General features: G+C 42.1%; 2 protein-coding genes across 5 annotated transcripts in view; one reads left to right on the top strand and one right to left on the bottom strand.

Annotated features, from left to right (window-relative positions):
* CDC40 (cell division cycle 40) overlaps positions 1 to 11,781 on the bottom strand; it is a 36,685-nt gene extending 24,904 nt beyond the window's left edge. Inside the window, exons 1-3 of the mRNA XM_074537970.1 lie at positions 11,429 to 11,781; positions 3,254 to 3,340; positions 1,882 to 2,011 (exon numbers count right to left, since the gene is read on the bottom strand). Coding sequence (XP_074394071.1) covers positions 1,882 to 2,011; positions 3,254 to 3,340; positions 11,429 to 11,623 — 412 coding nt within the window. The 5' untranslated portion in view covers positions 11,624 to 11,781. The remainder of the gene's footprint in view (positions 1 to 1,881; positions 2,012 to 3,253; positions 3,341 to 11,428) is intronic.
* A 658-nt stretch (positions 11,782 to 12,439) lies between these two features.
* WASF1 (WASP family member 1) overlaps positions 12,440 to 17,268 on the top strand; it is an 88,325-nt gene continuing 83,496 nt past the window's right edge. For 2 of the 4 annotated variants that reach the window (XM_074537964.1, XM_074537966.1), the window contains exon 1: positions 12,464 to 12,597. The gene's annotated coding sequence lies outside the window, so the exon portion shown is untranslated. Of the gene's footprint in view, positions 12,602 to 17,268 lie in introns of all 4 variants that reach the window. The other 2 variants (XM_074537969.1, XM_074537968.1) reach the window with 2 other exon arrangements.

Genomic DNA, 17,268 nt, shown 5'->3' on the forward strand with positions numbered 1-17,268 from the left:
CTACTGAGCCATAATGTCATGCTCACTTCCTGCATCTCCTGGCTTGAACTTCAGCTTCTCAGTGCTGGCTTTTGCTGTTTAAATTGCCTGTATCTCAGCCTATTCCTAGTTCCATTGTACTATATCCAGATCATTATCTGTTGAACATTTCTAGAAAGCTGAATGATAGCTGCACAGTTGCCAGTGTTACAAGGTTTAAAAATACATTTTTATACTCACTTTTAATGCAGCTTTCAAGATAGTTGCTATACAATGATGACATAACCAATAGAAGTAGTTTTGGAGTAGACTTGCGAGCTTTATCTTTCTCCAAATGAAACTTTTCAAATTAAAAACCCCAAATGAAACACTACATGCCTACAGGCACTTTTTCCCAGTATCTATTTTACACATACAAAAATGTTACATTTAATTTCAACCCACAAAATGTTACATTTAATTTCACAGAAAAAAAATCTAATCTGTCTATTCAGATCTTGAATAGAGGCTCCTACTTGTATTGTCTGTCAAGATCTAATATCAAAATTACAGTCAAGTAAGTTAAAATTATGCTATGAAACTAGATATACATTTCTTAATATTGTCGTTTTGGTTATAGTCCACATCCTAACAACGCAGTGAAAAGTACTGATTAGCTAAAACTATGTAAGAGGAAAACTCTGTCAGTAATATATTTGAATTTTCAACCTTTACAAGAAAGCTTCTAATAAAACTCAAGTACAAAGAAAAATTGAGTGTGGGATAGTCTCTGATAGGAGGCATTTTCTTCCACTGTAATAGGCAGTTACCACAGATGTTAGTAACAAAGTCCCAATCTCATGCATCACAAAATGCAGTAGGTGAATTCAGGCATGCATAAAGCCCTAATGAAATTAAGGATACTTGTTGAGGAAGGCAAATTTTGAGGCAAAACAGTTTGCAAGAAGTAGTATTTTGAATGTAAATATGAATAAAGAAAGATGCAAACCTGTTGTGCAAAAAGTTGAGTGTTGTGACATTCTAAGTTAACACAGGAAGTACCAGATCTTGTCTAATAAACTGAATTTCAAGTATATAAAGGATACTTCATCTGAACAAGCACTTGCAATCAAACTTAAAACAGAAATGAAAGCTTACCATGAAACACAGGAAAAAAAGTAACCACTGTTATATGTAAACATATGGCAGCTTTGTTCTTTCAAATGTGTGTGAAAGAGTGTTTAGAATCCACAGTCTAACCCTATTTTTCCTATCTAAAAAAAAAAAAAAATTCTAGCAATTCATAAAAAGCCTGTTTGAATCTCAAGCTTCCTCAAGACTGAAATGTTTTATTTTTCAAGTGCCACTATTTACAAGGGAAAACGTTATCCAACATCAGAAAGCAATTACTACACTGACCACCAAGACAGTTCTTTGGGTCTGTTTTAGTAATGCATTCCCATCCTCTACAAACCTGGTTCATTCAGTTTGGATCAAGGGGCAACCACTGAAAAAGCTGACAACTCAGTAAGGCTTCCTTATGGCTTAGAGGGAGTCAGAATCACATGAAGGAATCTATTTGCATAACAGATCTACAGTTAGTCATATGAGAAGTGTGAAATTTTGATTTGTGTTTTATACACTTGGTGCAACTAATGGAAGGATTAATTAAGAGGGGCTTGCTAGGAAATCATACACTGGATTACAATTCAAAACAGAATTACAAAATGAATTTTCCCAAATAAATACTATCATCTCTATTCATATGGATTCTCATTCAAAAGCCTTTCCCCATTTTATTAATTCTGACAAAAAGCAGTTTACAGAAGTTACAGTCCTATTAATTGTTCTATCAAGACCATCATGATTTTTCCAACCTGGGTACGATAAAGATGGAGGTGAATTCCACTGTTAAGGACTTACCATAGGTTGCAAATGTTCTTCTTTGTTGTTCAAACATGAAATCATTGATGTGAGCTGGTTCTGCATATCCAGAAAGCATGTTTCTAGGTGCAGCCATTTGCTGAGTCCTAAATGGGTTTTCTGGTCCAAACTTCATCAAAAATGTTAAAACAAGGTGGAGCAGAATTAGTAATTTGTTATTTTTGTGTATTTACTTTTTCAGAAAAAAAAACCACAGAAAAAAAGAAACCCGTCTTTCAAAAATGGTAATGCAAAATCACTTCAACTTTAAATTTCTTACAGAATAAGCTTCTTCATCTGTTATTTCACACAGTAATCACACAGCTGTTGTGAACAGTTGATTTCAGGATTGAGCTTTCTAGCACAGAGCTCAGGTTGATATGAGCTAGTTGACTTGTTGATACTTGGCAGAACCAACACGGACCCTCCCTCACTATGGGACCAGCACAAGCATTCAGAAGACAAAACCCAAGGCTGTCCCACAGCAGGTCTCCCTAACTAAAACATTTACACACAGCAGCACTGAAGCAAGTTAAAAACAGTACTTTTGTTCACACACACCCATGGCTTTGATATGTTGTAAACTGGCTTATGAAAAGGCCAATTTATGTGGTTCCTCAAAAGGTTTTCTAAACATAAAGCATAACTAATGTAGAAATTTGAGACTGATGCAGTATTTATCTACCTAGAAGGCTAACTCCCGGTCAAAGAGAAGAAAAACTGTACAAAGAAGTTAAATATGGAAAAAAGTTAAATGCCTGAACAGCTATTTTTATCTTTCAGATAGCCTGTCAGTTATAACAAAATGGAAAGTGGTTCACATGGCACCAGGCAGTCTAAATTCAGTCTTAAATGGTTTTTCACCATATAAATTTAGCATAGCTCAAGTTACTAAAATTCTTAATATTGATGTGAATAATTAAACTGAAAGTACTTTGATTTTAATGTTAAATCCTCCTCTTAAAAGTCTTATATCTGCAAGTCTTACAAATGTTAATTTTGCCCTAATGAGCACAATGAATAAATAGCAAAAATGTGAAAAGAGTAAAGGACCACTTCAATGCAGTTCATGTTTAACTCAACATCTTTATAATGCTATTTTCCCAGCTTAATTTTTAATTTTCATAGCCATAATTCTGATAAACATGTTAAGACTCTTCTTAGAAGAGCTTTATGCAGAATATTAAAATTCAAGCACTAAAAATACCAACACACTTCTGTAGAGTCTATTTTTTAGTTTGCTCAAACTACACTCCAAAAAGCAGCAAGCATCCAAGGAAGCTGTCTTATAGGAAAGTCACACAAAATTTATACAACCTCTTTCCTTTAAGCCCAAGACATTTCTGCTCTAAAAACCAACACTGTTTCCTACCTCAGGTGCAAACATGGTTTCATAAGTGGGATTGTATTGAACTTCCTTGATAGCAGGATCAAGGTGGACTCCTGTTTCCACATCTTCCTGAAATAAAACAGGCATATTAATAACCCACTCTTCACACACAGACATTTAAATATATGACATTACCTTGTCTCAGTCCAAATTAGGGCTGTAGTACAAGTTGACACTTTCAGCATTATGAAAGAGTACCTTGGCCAAAGTTTCTATTTTACAAAAATACTGATTGCAAAACCAATGTCAGGTGATCACGGAGAAACTTGTCTAAAACACTTGAAGATTTTTGCATGTGAAAAATTATTTCTTTTTATTTAAAGATTTCATGCACACATTTTAAAAACAGCAGCAAGATGGAAGGAAAGCCTTTTTTAGTATGTTTGAAAACCAGACTTGTAAAGAAGAACCAATTAAAATGATCACAAATTTAATATAAAGTTATCAAGGTAGAACTCTACAAAAGGTAGAAGGCAGAAATCACAAGTAACTACTCGGAAAGTTGCAAAGAAAAAAATTACATATCAACATTACATACAAACATTAATTATAACAATGACTTTCACAGAATCCAATAATCCCATATTTCCAAAAGGTACATTTTTATACAGAACGGTGTAAATGTAATTCAGCTTTAGTACTTAAACACATTTGCAAGCCTGTTGTGACAAAAATTTAACTTGATAGATGAAGAGACAAGAAAGAAGGATTAACCAAAAGAATAACTTCAAGCAACTCACAGGGAAAAATTCAGAAGGGCACGTGCAGTTGAAATAGAAGACAGAGAAGAAAGAAAATGGCTGACAAGGTAGCAGTGCCCAAACAGACCTGGTTTCAGAGCTTTATGAGGGCTCTTTCACATCATCAGAACTCCTTCTCTCATCAAGACCTCAGTTAATGAAGAATATTTTGCAGAATTATTACTGCCATTGCTTCCTGTATCTTTATTCTAGACAAGCATCAATTGAAAAAGTACTCAGAATGTGCTAATATACTGACAAAATCCCCAGTAATCATACTGAAAAAGGTATCTTAGCATCACTGCTTGGTCAGTGCTTACCTACAACAGGATCCCAAAGCATTTGTGACTTACAAAAGAAAGTGGCACAACAGAGAACCAGATTTTAGCGGTTGCTTCATTAACAGAAAATTATCTCAAATAAACTCAATCTTGTTTTACATTATAGTATCTCAAAAGAACTAAATGGCACATCCTTAACTTGTTAAATATTGTTAGCTATTCTCTGACATAAGAGAATAGCTAGCAAAACCAAAAGAAGCTTTTTCTCTCCCCAGATCAACAGCAGGTCAATTACAAATTTGCTCATGCATACAAGATTTAAAGATTTTAAAACCTGGTTTTCTAGAACACAGAAAAGAAAAACAGTACCTAAAGATCTTTGGCTTGTTACCTGATTATATTTCATTAAAACTGCTCAGCAAAGGAAAATAAAAGAATGTGCAAAAAAAGTCAAAACAAAACAAAAACATTACATCAGCTAATTGTTTTTCTACTAAGGCCACTGTCTCAGTAGAATTGTCAAGTCCAACCATAAAGCTTTGCTCTCACCACATAATCAATTATTTTAACAGGCAGGTCCAGCCACTGCAATGATCTTGTCTGAACCCTCAGCACTACCAGTTCTCGGCTTGACCTCATTTTTCTCATCACACCACCTTTCCAATTCACTGGGCTTGGATGTCAGCACCTACTGGTACATTCACAGCCCCAGTTCCATACACCATGAACCTGCCTGCAAACAGCACAGCAGGCCTAATCCTGTCACTCACACGTCCCCAGTTAGAACACGAGCACACCAAAATCACTTCCTAACCTGTGTTACATAAAAAATTACACTTCCTTTCACTGCTCCATGTCATGAGGACATTTTCACAGACAGCTTTTTCAAGTCACATCATACAGCTTACTCTTCCAGCTACACCTCACATCTTGTCCACAAAACCCAACATTTGAGAAAATAAAAATTAATATGATTGATAGTAAGGCAAAGTTTATCTGATTGGTGGTTAGTGACATTTAAACACTGATAAGTTTACTTGAAATTAGGACAGTTTTTTCTCCTGCTCTTTAATCTGAAAAAGCAAAAAAAAATTTCCAGATTTGCAAAAATGCCAAGAATTTTTCAGTTCTGCTATTTTTCCTCCTCTTTTCTTCCTGTGAATTTCTATTATATGCTGCTTGGTAATTGAGAAAAGAAACAGATTGTGCCATAAAAGCTGATCCTCTGCTGGAGGATTACAGCAATTCTGGTTCTACTCCGCTGCTGGTGGAACAGTGCTGAGTCACACGAAAGCCACACAATATGTTCACTCCTAGACCACCACAGGCACATTCTTTCTGTGTGAAAACCACCGAGCCTTGAAATTGAAGCACATGTTACATTTATAAGAGCTCTGCTCCTCAAGACCTCCAGTCTTATTCACGTTTTCATGTATTGGGGCATCAAATGACAATCTCATAACCATTATGTGCTTCAGCAGCATGTTATCTTCTTATTGGCTTTCAACTGTGCAAAAATTTGAATGTGGTCCAACTACCCACTCTATTTTCTCAGTATTTTTAAAAAATGAAATCTTGATAGGAATATAAAATATTGACACAACATGCTGCCAAGTGTTTGTCCATGGCAAGAGTTCAAATTGCAGCAGACAAATTATCCTTTGGTCAACATCTGGTAAGTGCCCTTTTGTACAGCATTATGAGACTCTAGTAGGTAGCAGAAACATGAAAAATATTAACTAGCCCATCATTCATTTCACCAATTGCCAAGCTATCTGCACTGGCATATTTTGGTTGTGACTTTATTATTTTCTTTTCCAGATGAGAGGAAAGAATTCATTGGCAACCTCTGCACGTGGTGAAAATCTCTGGGTACAACTGCATGCATTGCCAGCAGACCATTTCAGCAGAACTCATCTTTCTAAGACCCAGAAAGCAAGAAAAGGTAATACAGGCCTCACAACACTGTCCCTTTATGCTGGCAACAGCCTTAACTGCATGCATTCCACATGCATTCGCCACAGCTGCAGCTGACAGGGAAGCGATCACAGGAGCAGCAGTCTGGCAGTGCTGTGACTGAGATAAGGTAATCTAAGAGATCACCTCTCTGCTGTGCTGGAGCTTTTCCTTTGGTCACAGGAAGGATTTATCTAAAAGCCTACGGTGAGCAATCCCTCATGTAGCTTATGTGCCAAGTGTGACACAAGTGGCTCTGTGGGATGGGAGATAGTTAAGCTGAAAGAGGAGGGCATCTGTGATTCCAGGGAAGGGCTAAGTATAACTCCAGATCACTTCCACTCTCCAAGGCACAGGAACCATTAAAAAAGGGGTCAAAAAGCCCTCAAACAGATACAGTGTTCCTTTGGAGAAAGTGAAAAGTTCAGCTGTATGACTGGCAGAAAAGCAGCTGGTGTTTGCTGCCAACTCAGAAATTTTATTACTATGAGCTTTATGGCATGCTGTAGTATCACTAAAGGGCTGTACACCCCACATAACCTGGAACCAAAGCATTAAGGTTTTAGGAAGTTACATTTTACTGGCTATCTTGAAAAACATAATAGAAAGAAGCTGCAAACTTAGCTCTATGTGTCACCTCTCTGCTTTTCTCAGCACTTGTAACAAGCACCCAACTGAAATACAGTGGCAACATTGAGCACCACATGTCAGGTAAGAAAAAACCCCCATGATTGAAGGTCTAAGAAAATAAGACCTCAATAGAAAAAGTAAGAAACCTAATGCAGCAGATTATACAAGTTTGCACAAATAAGGACAATCAAAAACTGAAAATGTTCACTCCATAGAGCCACTGAAGTTTGGCACACAGATTGAATGAAGGTCTGCCCAAGAGATGCAAGAATCACTGCTGGTACAAGGCAAAAAGAAGCAGATGACATCATTTCACCAAACTACTTACTGTGTTGGTATGTTGTTTTGGTTTTATTTTTTTAATAGATGTGATGTCTACTAAATTGCAATATCAGGTTGCTTTACAATTCAGAGATGATTTGATGAGGTAAAAAAATTGTTTTGATAGTTAAATGCTGTCCTTTGTCCTTTTGCTTAACAAAACACAATCACACTGTTACGGGGGAATGGCACACAGGGCTGTACTCTTGAGTATTAGCATTGCCTCAGGAATCTATCTTGAGACAGGAAGAAGCTTTTGATGCTAAGTGTAGACAAGGGGGTGCTTCATTACAACTCCCCAGTTGTAATGTCTGGTTCCTTTCAAGGCATGCTCCTTCAGTCCTACCATAAAGCTTGGCCACTTTAAAGCATAAGAAAGAGGACAAGAAATAAAAGGGATTTTAGACTACAAGTACAGTAGATCAGATTAACTTTCCTCCTTAACAGGTTCCTTAAACATGCCACAATCCTCTTTTTATTTAAAAAAAACTCCTACCCAAATGCCATAAAACAATAGTGCTACTTTCTATGAAAATCGCTTAATTTATAGAATAAAAAATAATAAACACTAATAAAAAATTATGTTAAAAGAGCTTGCTGGAAGTTTCTTTATGTGCACACAAGACAAAAATATTTCTTAAATTAAACAGCAGCAAAATCCCTGTAACAGGCAACAAACCAAAGCCTTAATAAAAAGACCAAGGTGCACCTTGGATGGTAACTCTGCTCCTTAGTAATAATACAATGCGGCTTATATTTTCCAGCTTCATCGCATGCAAGCAGAGAGTTTTGATGTCTGTATGTTGGGGGCTTTTCTTTTTTTTTCTGGACATTTCAGATAATAAACTTACAGCATTCCATTTCCCCAGGTATAGTCATTACTAGTTAGTCAAATAGCTAAAAAGGGCAGGCTGCTTTGCATAACATTTAATTAGTTTTAATTATCGATCACATTAAAATGTGGCAAATTAAGCCCACATCCCATGAGCCACTGAGACTTAAGCAGTTTGTCACTTATCAATTCTTGCCTAAACCACTTGGGCTGTCAAATGCACATTATCTCATTCTAAAGATTTACAAATTTATTACCAAGAGATAAATAGCATTTACAGTGAAGCTCCAACAGTAACACACGGCTGTTATCAGCTTTTATTCTTTCTACCCATTCATGCACTCCTAATAGTAATTGACTGTCTCACTAACTTCAACAGAATAAAAATAAACCAGCAAGAAAAGCATATGCTAAATAGTTTTGTTGAACTAGGTTAGATTCCCAGGATCTTGCAGGATGACAAGCTCTGAACACCTATTGTCTACAAAATATTTTGTGTCCAAGAAAACTGGAAAACCCACCATGTCAAAGAAGACAAACATTCCTAACAATAACACTTCCCAAGTCTACTAAGGTTCAACCACTGCTACAGAACTGTCACACACCACTTTGTATCTTTCTTCTCCCCACTGCTGGCAGGATTCGGTTTTAAAAAACATTAAGGAGAGTGACTGAAGTCTGTTTCCTCCCCTTATGTAAAACTGTTCTGGAAACCTGCACAGTGCCAAAGGTGAACCAGATTGAAAGGGAACTGACATTTCCAATCCCTTCTCACATTAAAGGCAACACAAATCTCCAGCTCCTGCACTGGGCTGGACCAGCCTTGTTATTTTAACCCAGTTAAGTGTCCTCTCCTCAAGACTACTGAAGGGAATGCTGTAGAGAAGTATCATGAAATCTGCTCCAATCTGAGCCTTACCCTGGACAGAGATCAAACAATAATTGTTCTCTCAAAAGCAAAGCTTACAGACACAATGGTTCCTGCAAAGTGATTTCTTCACAGAAAGTACAATTTCCTGAATTTCCTTCTACATTTATAATTCAAAAGTGAAGGTAGAACTGTCAGTAGTGTTAGGGTGATCTTTTCATAGAAATAGAAACTGTAGGAAAACTAATTATAATTGGGTTTGACAACTGCCTGGCTGTTGGCAACTGGGCTCTTTCCCCTTCTTGAACAGCCTCTATTTACAACACTGTCATGCTTACCTACTGCTTGATGATGTATTTGGAGAAAGAAAATATCTTGATTAACCTGTCTACTGCTCCCACAAAAGAAAACATCCGCCTTATGGAAACCTGGCATCTAGGGGAGAGTAAGAGCAGAGCAATGATACTTCTGCACTCTCCCAATAGCCAAATATTTTCAGGTCTTGGTGAGTCTTGAGGAAATCTGTATTTATTGACACCTCATTCTTCAATGAATCTCCTCCAAGTACTTTTCCAGACTCTCCTTGTAACAAAATTCTTCAACACACTGTACTTTTTGGCATGAGAATAAGCACATTGCATGAAGAGCTCCATCCTTTTATTTGCTTTGAAGCTAACTCCTACTAGATAGCTTATGGCTGCTGTAATGGAAGAGACAGGGAGTGTTTAACCCCCTCTCTGTGCCATTTAATGATTTTGTAGGTGTCTATCATATTTCACACCTCAGCTGTCTGTTTTGGCCTTCTCACTACCACCTTGTACAGGAGCAGAACCCTTCCTCAGCCCAGCTATCCTTGTCTGAATAGTTACTACCTATCTTCTTCTGCATGAAGGGACCAGAAACACAAACTTCCATCTTTCTTGTCTTTCTTCATGTGTTTTAGTGGCGCTAAAAACAGTAACAGAAACATGCAACTTTCATCCAGTGGGCTTTCCTGTTTAGAATGAGAGTAGAAGTGTTACTGGACTGGAGTCACCAATAATTACAGCAGTTACCTATTACGAGCAATTTAACATGAGGATCAGCAATAGGCCTATTCCAAGAAGCAGACTGTCAGAAGAGGGTGTAACAAAAGCCAGCCCCTCAAACTTTTAAAACAGTTACCAACCATTAGCACAGCTTTCAAACACAGAATAATTTTTTTCATAGAAATGTGGCTTTATGTAACTATGATGTACTTTGAAACAAGGACTCAGCAGATTTCAACCAAAAAATTAAATCCATGCAGGAGTAACATCTTAGGGCTTTATTTGATATGCACACTTCAGTAGCCCAAATGCTGTCAGCTCCATGTGCTAACAATGACACCTGCTTTTAAAGAGAGTGAGGACCTGTTCCTGTTCAAAGCACACATAAATCTCTGGCCAGTCAAGAGGCCAAAATTCTGAACCAGAAACAGCTGAAACAGTTAGAACACAGAACACCAACCATTTCAGCTTCACACTCTCAACTGCCAAAAATGCAAGCTGAGGTTGCCAGTCCCTGTAGCTGCCAGTCCCTGAGCAACTACATAAACCTTTGTGCTGGCAAGGCAAAGGGAAAACCTGTTGCTACGGGCTTAAGGGTGGTGGAAAGCACATCCAGTGCTACTTGCCACTTATCACTAACACTCAGGAAACATCGTAGATGTTAATTAGTATTTGCTCTCAAATGTGCACAAGACAGCCTGCTAGATGCTGCAACTTGAGAAGCCAGGTTTCCAAGCCCCTAAGAGATAAACAAATGTAGTGACTATACACAACACAACATCTACACAAAAATATGGTAAATTGTGATATAAATTTACTAATGACAACAAAGTGAAAGAGCCCATTAACCTCTAGGTCACTAGGCAAGAAACTGTTCCGAGCATGTGGCAGCAGGACAGTAACAATGACAGTTATCATGGCAAGATGTCTGCTTTTGATTAGAAATTTGTTGCCTGTACAAAAAATCCCAAAGCTAAACCAGCACTCTCCCCCCTCCCTTTCTGGGAACACAAAAGTGAGCCAATGTGATACTGAACTTGGAAAAGAAAGGTTTCCCCAGCAATAATGGTACAGGAACACCAACCAGCTTTCAGGCTGCCCTTTAGAAGAGGATTCAGTTGCAGCCACAGCCACCCTATCAAGTATCGACTTCACCTCACCACCCGGGAAAATCACGCAGGAAAACACCTTACACAGGGAACAGCAAGCAGTATCTAAGGAACTGGAATCAAGGCACGCTCTGAGATGGAACTAACACGGGGGTCTTAGTAAACTCGATCCCGCCGCTGGAATCCACGGGCGCTCCCCGCCACACGCCCTTCCCTCCACAGCTCCGACCCCCACACCTCCAGGCAGGGCAGGGCCGAGCCAGGCGGCGGCACCGCACCCCTACCGGCACCGCGCCCGTTCCGCCCCGCTTCCCAGCCCGGGGCTGCTCCAGGGCTGCCCCCAGCGCTGTCCCGGGGCGGGCGGGCGGCCCGGGCCCCGGAGGGCTGCCTACCTTCACGGCTACTTCCGGGGCCGCGTCGACCGGCAGGGCCGGGGGCGCGGCGGGCGGCGCCCGGAGGTGCAGCACGGCATCGCGGCTGGCGAGCACGGCGGCGGAGCGCTGGGAGCCGCCCTCGGTCTCGGGCTCCGAGTCGGGCTCCGAGTCGGAGCCGCCGTAGGAGGCGAGCGCGGCTATAGCCGCCGACATCTTGGCGCGGGGGATGACGGGACGGGCAGGTCCTGGCAGCTCCGCAAGGCTCGAGGCATCCCTTCCCCCGCAGAACGAGCGGGGTGGAGCTGCGTCTTAAAATTGTGGCTAGTTAAAACAGAAAGCACACTCTAAAGGATAAATTTTGTTACAGGATATACAGGCGCTTGATGCGAGAAGATCCCACTTGGCTGTTGACGGTGCTTAACCTTTCAGGACTCTACAGCAGGACTACAAGCTCCAGCATGCAACGCGGCGCCGCGCTCGGAAGTTTCCCTCCGGCTCTCGCCTTCACTTTGCCTGGCGGCAGGGGAAAATAAATATTCAAGAGCCCGGGGTAAACTCCAGCCGCCCACTTCTTCCCCCACACAAAGCGTCTTCGCCGTCTTTTCGACAGAGGGCATCAGAGAGGGGAGCCCGGCCCCACAGGACCCCCGCTTGTCATCCCCGAGCTCCCACTGCCCCGGCCCCGTGCCGTGCCCCGGGCAGCTCCGCCCCCTCGCGCTGATTGGCCGTCGGCAAACCCGGCTTCGGCACGTCACAGCGGCGGGACCCCGCCCCGCCCGCGCCGGGGAGAGGGAGCCCGGCGGGCTGGACTGTACCACCTGCCCGCCCGCGGGGTGGGGGGCGGTGGCGCATGGACCAGCCCGAGCATCGAGCGGTGGGGGGGGGGCGGCCGGGTTCGGCCGCCGGGTAAACAGCGCTTCCCCCCCGCTCCCTCCCGCCCGGCTCGGCGCGCCGGGAGAGGCTCCGCCCCCCGCGCGCGCACACACGCGCACACACACAGAGACACGCGCGCGCTGCCCGGTGTCTATTGTGAAGCCGCCGGGGACGCTCCGCGCCCGCCGCCGCCGCCCCCCGAAACACGGAGCCGCCGGCTGGGAATGGCCGGCGCCGCCTGAACTTCCAGCGCCCCGGCGGCCGCGGAGGGAGGGGCTGAGGCTGAGCGGCGTGAAGGTGCGCAGCGAGGGCAGGCGAGTAAGTGCCCCCCGCCCCCTTGCCTTGCTTCGCCCGCGGTCTCTGGGACTGGCGGGAGGGACTGGTCCCCGCTCCCCATCGCCGGTGGGGCTGCGGGACGCGCCTACCCCACAAAGGGACCGGCGCTCGCCAGGTGTTGGTCCCCTCCCCTTTGTCCGCGCCCGCGCGGGGGGCGGTGGTGGGAGGCTGTGATGGAGGGAAGGTGGAAGCACGCCGCGGAGCCGCTTTCCTCCGTGTCCCCGCCGCCCCCGCATGCAGGGGCATGAGGGGGGCGTGTTGCGAGGCGGCGGAGGGGAGGGGGCCGCACTTGTGCCGGAGCGCGGCGCTTGGCTCTCCTCCTCCCGCTCCCGGGCGCCCCGTGTGCCCGCGGCGGGATCGGCCGGCGGGGAAGGTGCGGGGAGCGGGGCCGGGGTCGGCGGGCGGGCGGGGGGCGGCGGGTGACGTCACCGCCGCCAGGTGCGGGGAGCGGCGCCCCCTCCCCTCCCCGCCCGTCCCCTCCCGCCGCGGGCACCGGCGCTGGCCAGGGCAGAGGTGCGGGCGGGCGGCGGGACCGCCGGGGGATTCGGTCCGGTTACCGGGCAGAGCTGCCCGCTGGAACACTGCTACCATTGTTAGGAGGGCTCGGAGATCGCGGGGGATGGCCGGGAGCGAGGAGAAGCGCGTAGGTTCCAACTTCTCCCAGCCCGCTCCCTATCGTCTTCCTGCGCGCCCGCGGACCGGAGCGATGGGAAGGACGAAGCCGCGGCCGAGGAAGCGCTGGCGGTACCGCCAGGTGTGTGCAGTGCTCTCGCTTGCACCTGGAGCCGCACAGTGCCATGACTTCCCTTCGAGCCGCATGTGCTTTCGGAATTAAAGTGAGCACACAGTGACATCTAATTGTGACACAGTGGCATTTAATCCGATTAAATGCTCTACTTTGAATTTTCCACCCTTTTCAGCAGTCACGGTTTGAAACATTTGTTTTCTTAGCTTGACAAGGTATCACTTGGTTTTATTTGTTTTTTTTTTTTTTTTAAGGCTAGAATAAACGTAGAGGGCATATAGAAACTGTTGATAATGTGGAGTGGAGCAAGGTGCTGCATTAAGATCTGTTCTGTTAGACACAGGTATGCTATGCCTTTGTGTGCTGGAACAGGATTTTAGGTAAAAGTCCTACATATTCCACCACCAAGACCTTTTGTTTGCATCTCCACAGCTGAAATATGCTACATTGAACAAACATTTCATATGGTAATGAGCTGACTTTTTCATCTTAAATCTAAGGATGATGAATCCATAAGTAAGGAAAACTATATGACACTTCACATGAATCACTGCTTATTAATATCAAAAGGGGTTCTTCCACTGCAGTCAATTGGTTTATTGGCAGCAATTGTTAACCGATTCCATATGACTGCATTCCTTTTTCTCTTGGCATGCAGATCGTAGGTATTGTCTGAAGTTAAAAGGTGTACTTCCTGAAAAGTGAAAAATTCAAGGTCTGTTTGTGCAACCAGTTTGTGATGTTTTATCTGGAGAACTGTATTGAAAATCATTAAAGTAGTTCTACCGTGTTAACCTTGAATTTTAAGTGTTTGATTCACAAAGCTTCGGTAGCTGACATAAGTATGTTCAACTGTGTTGTGTCCAAGTTTGCTTGCCAGTGAAATGCAATCATCTGGGATTCTAGACGCTTTTGTTGCAGAACCTACAAAAATCATTTACTGATTTAAAATAGCTGCCTTCCTGGTACCAGCTGTAGTAGATAAACAAATACGTGAGAAGGCATTCAGGGCAATACTGTCTGAAGTTTCTCATTGCTTATATAGTAGCGGAGATTAATTTTCAGCAAGCAAACCAGTGTCACTTCTGGATATGAAAAACTGACTTGGCTATGCTTTGAAAGTGTAGATGGCTAATGTACACCATGATCTAAAATCTGGTTTTGTCAAAAAAGCTGAGGAGTTGCTGCTGATCATTTGTGTTGAGCTAATATACTGGTGTATCTTGACTATCAGCTGCATATTTGTATTTCAAGAAGGGGTTGATCAGTATGAAACAAATTGAAAGGATGATACAGCTTTTCTGAAAAGCTCTGCTCATTGATTACTGTGTGCTGCATGTTCCCATTTCACTGAGTTCCACAAAATGTGTTCTGTTATGCGTTGGATGCTGCTGGTTCCGAGGCAGACTGAGGCAGTGGGTGGAAGGTGGTTTGGGTTGCTTGGCTTTGCTTTCCATCCAGCTTTTTCACTGCTGATTTGCCTTGCACTTACTTTGCTTCTCTTGCTTTAATTTTCCAAAGGAAGATAAAACTGTCTCCCTTTGTACAGCACTCTTTAATATCAAGAGGGCCTTTTAACACTTGTATGTTGTTACTCCTCATATAGTGGCAAATACTATTCCAAGTATTACCATGTCTTTTCCCCTGGTGAAAGGAAAGAGGAAGAAGTATTTTAGGAGAGTGGTTCCTTGAGCAGTAGAAGCCTGGTTTTTACCTTTTCTTTTTCTTTTCTTTTTTTTCCTTTATTTCTTTTTTTTTTGTGTGTGTGTGTGGGTGTGTTCAGGGTTTTTTTAATCCTGAGAGTGGTTGTAAGCTATAATGGATTTTTTTTTAGTACAGTCTCATTCTTTTGTAGATTGTCTAATGTCCGACAAGGTGTTAATGCATTCTGAATCCTTTCCCTTGGTCAGGACAATTACAGCATCTTGATTTTGTGAACTTAGCATTTTATAGGTGTCTTTGGGAAATCTACACCTCTGACAAATTTGGTTGGATTCAGCCAGCCAGTTTCCAAGTGGAGGAACACCCATCAACTCCCCCCCCCACACACTTCCTGTTTGAGACTGATTTGCTTCACAATTTGAGGTACAATATATTAAATTTTAACATTTCACAAATTTTCCTCCACATCAGTCTTTTTCTTCCCTATAGTTGATCACGAAATCTGTTCCCTCTACTTTTAATGTATTCTATCCTACTTTCTTTTCCCTTTGCTTGCTCTTTCATAGTTCTTTTTTGTTGCTTTCCATTATGGGCATGCTTTATCTCACACCTTTGTGCTTTCAGCTGGTTTTTCTTCCCCACAGAAAATGATGCATATAATCCTGCTTATTCTACTTTTTTCCTGTATATTTTTTAGTTGTTCTAAATTGCTATCAGCCCCCTTGCATATACTCTCACTTCTCATCCACCAAGATCTGTAAGTCTGCAGTTTGGAGGAAAGGGAGGGAAAAAAAACCACATGATACTTATCGGACAGAGAATTGAACCAAAATACGAAGTTCTGTTGTCTGTGGGAAATACAGATTTGAAAGAAAATGAGGTTTTTTTGCCTCTGTTCTTATTCTTTTGGCTGCTGAGAAAAGGTATAATGATGTAAGCCTTCTCAGGTTGCTCCTGCTGCGTTTGGATTGGGCCCTTTTCTAAGCACCTGCTTGTGTGTCTGATGCATCTCAGTGCTCTCTAATGTAGCTGCTTGGAGACTGAAGCACATTTTATAACTCGCGCTCTGCTATTTCTGCTGTCGTGGAGCCTCTGACTGCTGCAAGGGTGATAATACCTCTTTTATAGTTTTTGTTATTTTGGACTAGGTCCCGGATTCTGAAAGATACCAAGGCGCCAGATTGCAAAAAGAGTTCTCTGTTCCAGTACATCTGTGAATCAGTCTCTTTAAGTTTTTTGGAAGGGATCTTGAGGTTGTCTGACACAGATTACATGCTATATATTTCATGTTTACAAGGTGTGGTTTCAAAGAAAGAATGATATGGGATAAGACTGAAACAACTTAGACTGTTGTACTTGTTTCAGATGACTTTGCAAACTAAATAATATTTGTTGCAGAGCCACCTCTTCCCTAGAGGGTGGAAGCTGTGCAGCTTCTTGGAGCTACTCAGCTGCATATGCAGTACTGTGAACTGCATCTTACAGCACAAGCTGAATGAGTACTGTGTCAGAGAGGCAGCAAAACTAATTATAGACTTCTGGGAATATAAACTTAATTAGCATAATTACAAATTTGTATTGGTTTTCTTAATTCTCTGAAAAATGTTTTTTCAAATCAGTTAAAGGACAGAAAATGTCATCAAAAGTGTATACATTTCTGAAAATATGTGCTGTGTTTTTGGGGGAAGCTAGATTGACAGCTTGCTTGTTTGTTGGTGTAAGAAATTACCTTATACATTCAAAGAACTGCAGAATAACAAACAAATGTAGTTACATTTTAGCAAAGCTCTTAACAAAGAGCAGAAATAATGGATAATTTTCAATGAGCTTGTACCTTTTTGTTGGCTGACTTTTCAGTTAGATAACGTAGTTGCACCATGAATTTAGTCTTCTGACAGCTGATTCCATGCAGAATAAAATATTATAAATGCCCTAACAATATGACATTAAAAACTTAATAGAAATCAGGAATCTATTCTAAAGCCAGGTGTAGAGTTTTGGCATATAATAAAAGACATTCAATTCTGTTGAAGAGTTTTTTTTATAGCTAAGGCATTTGTACTGCCTTTTGCCTTTTTTTCTGCTCTGTGGTAAGCTGTATTCATTTTCTGCAAGTATTAATAGAGTGTCTGTTCTCTATTTGTCTCTTCACAAATTGAAAAACAAATTTGGTAGAAAATTGGTCAATAGATTTTAAGTTACTGAAGGAGAGTTTCCAACAAATATTCTCTAAGTGATCTCC

This window comes from Zonotrichia albicollis, chromosome 3 (genome assembly GCF_047830755.1).
Source record: "Zonotrichia albicollis isolate bZonAlb1 chromosome 3, bZonAlb1.hap1, whole genome shotgun sequence".
Classification (NCBI taxonomy): Eukaryota; Metazoa; Chordata; class Aves; order Passeriformes; family Passerellidae; genus Zonotrichia; species Zonotrichia albicollis.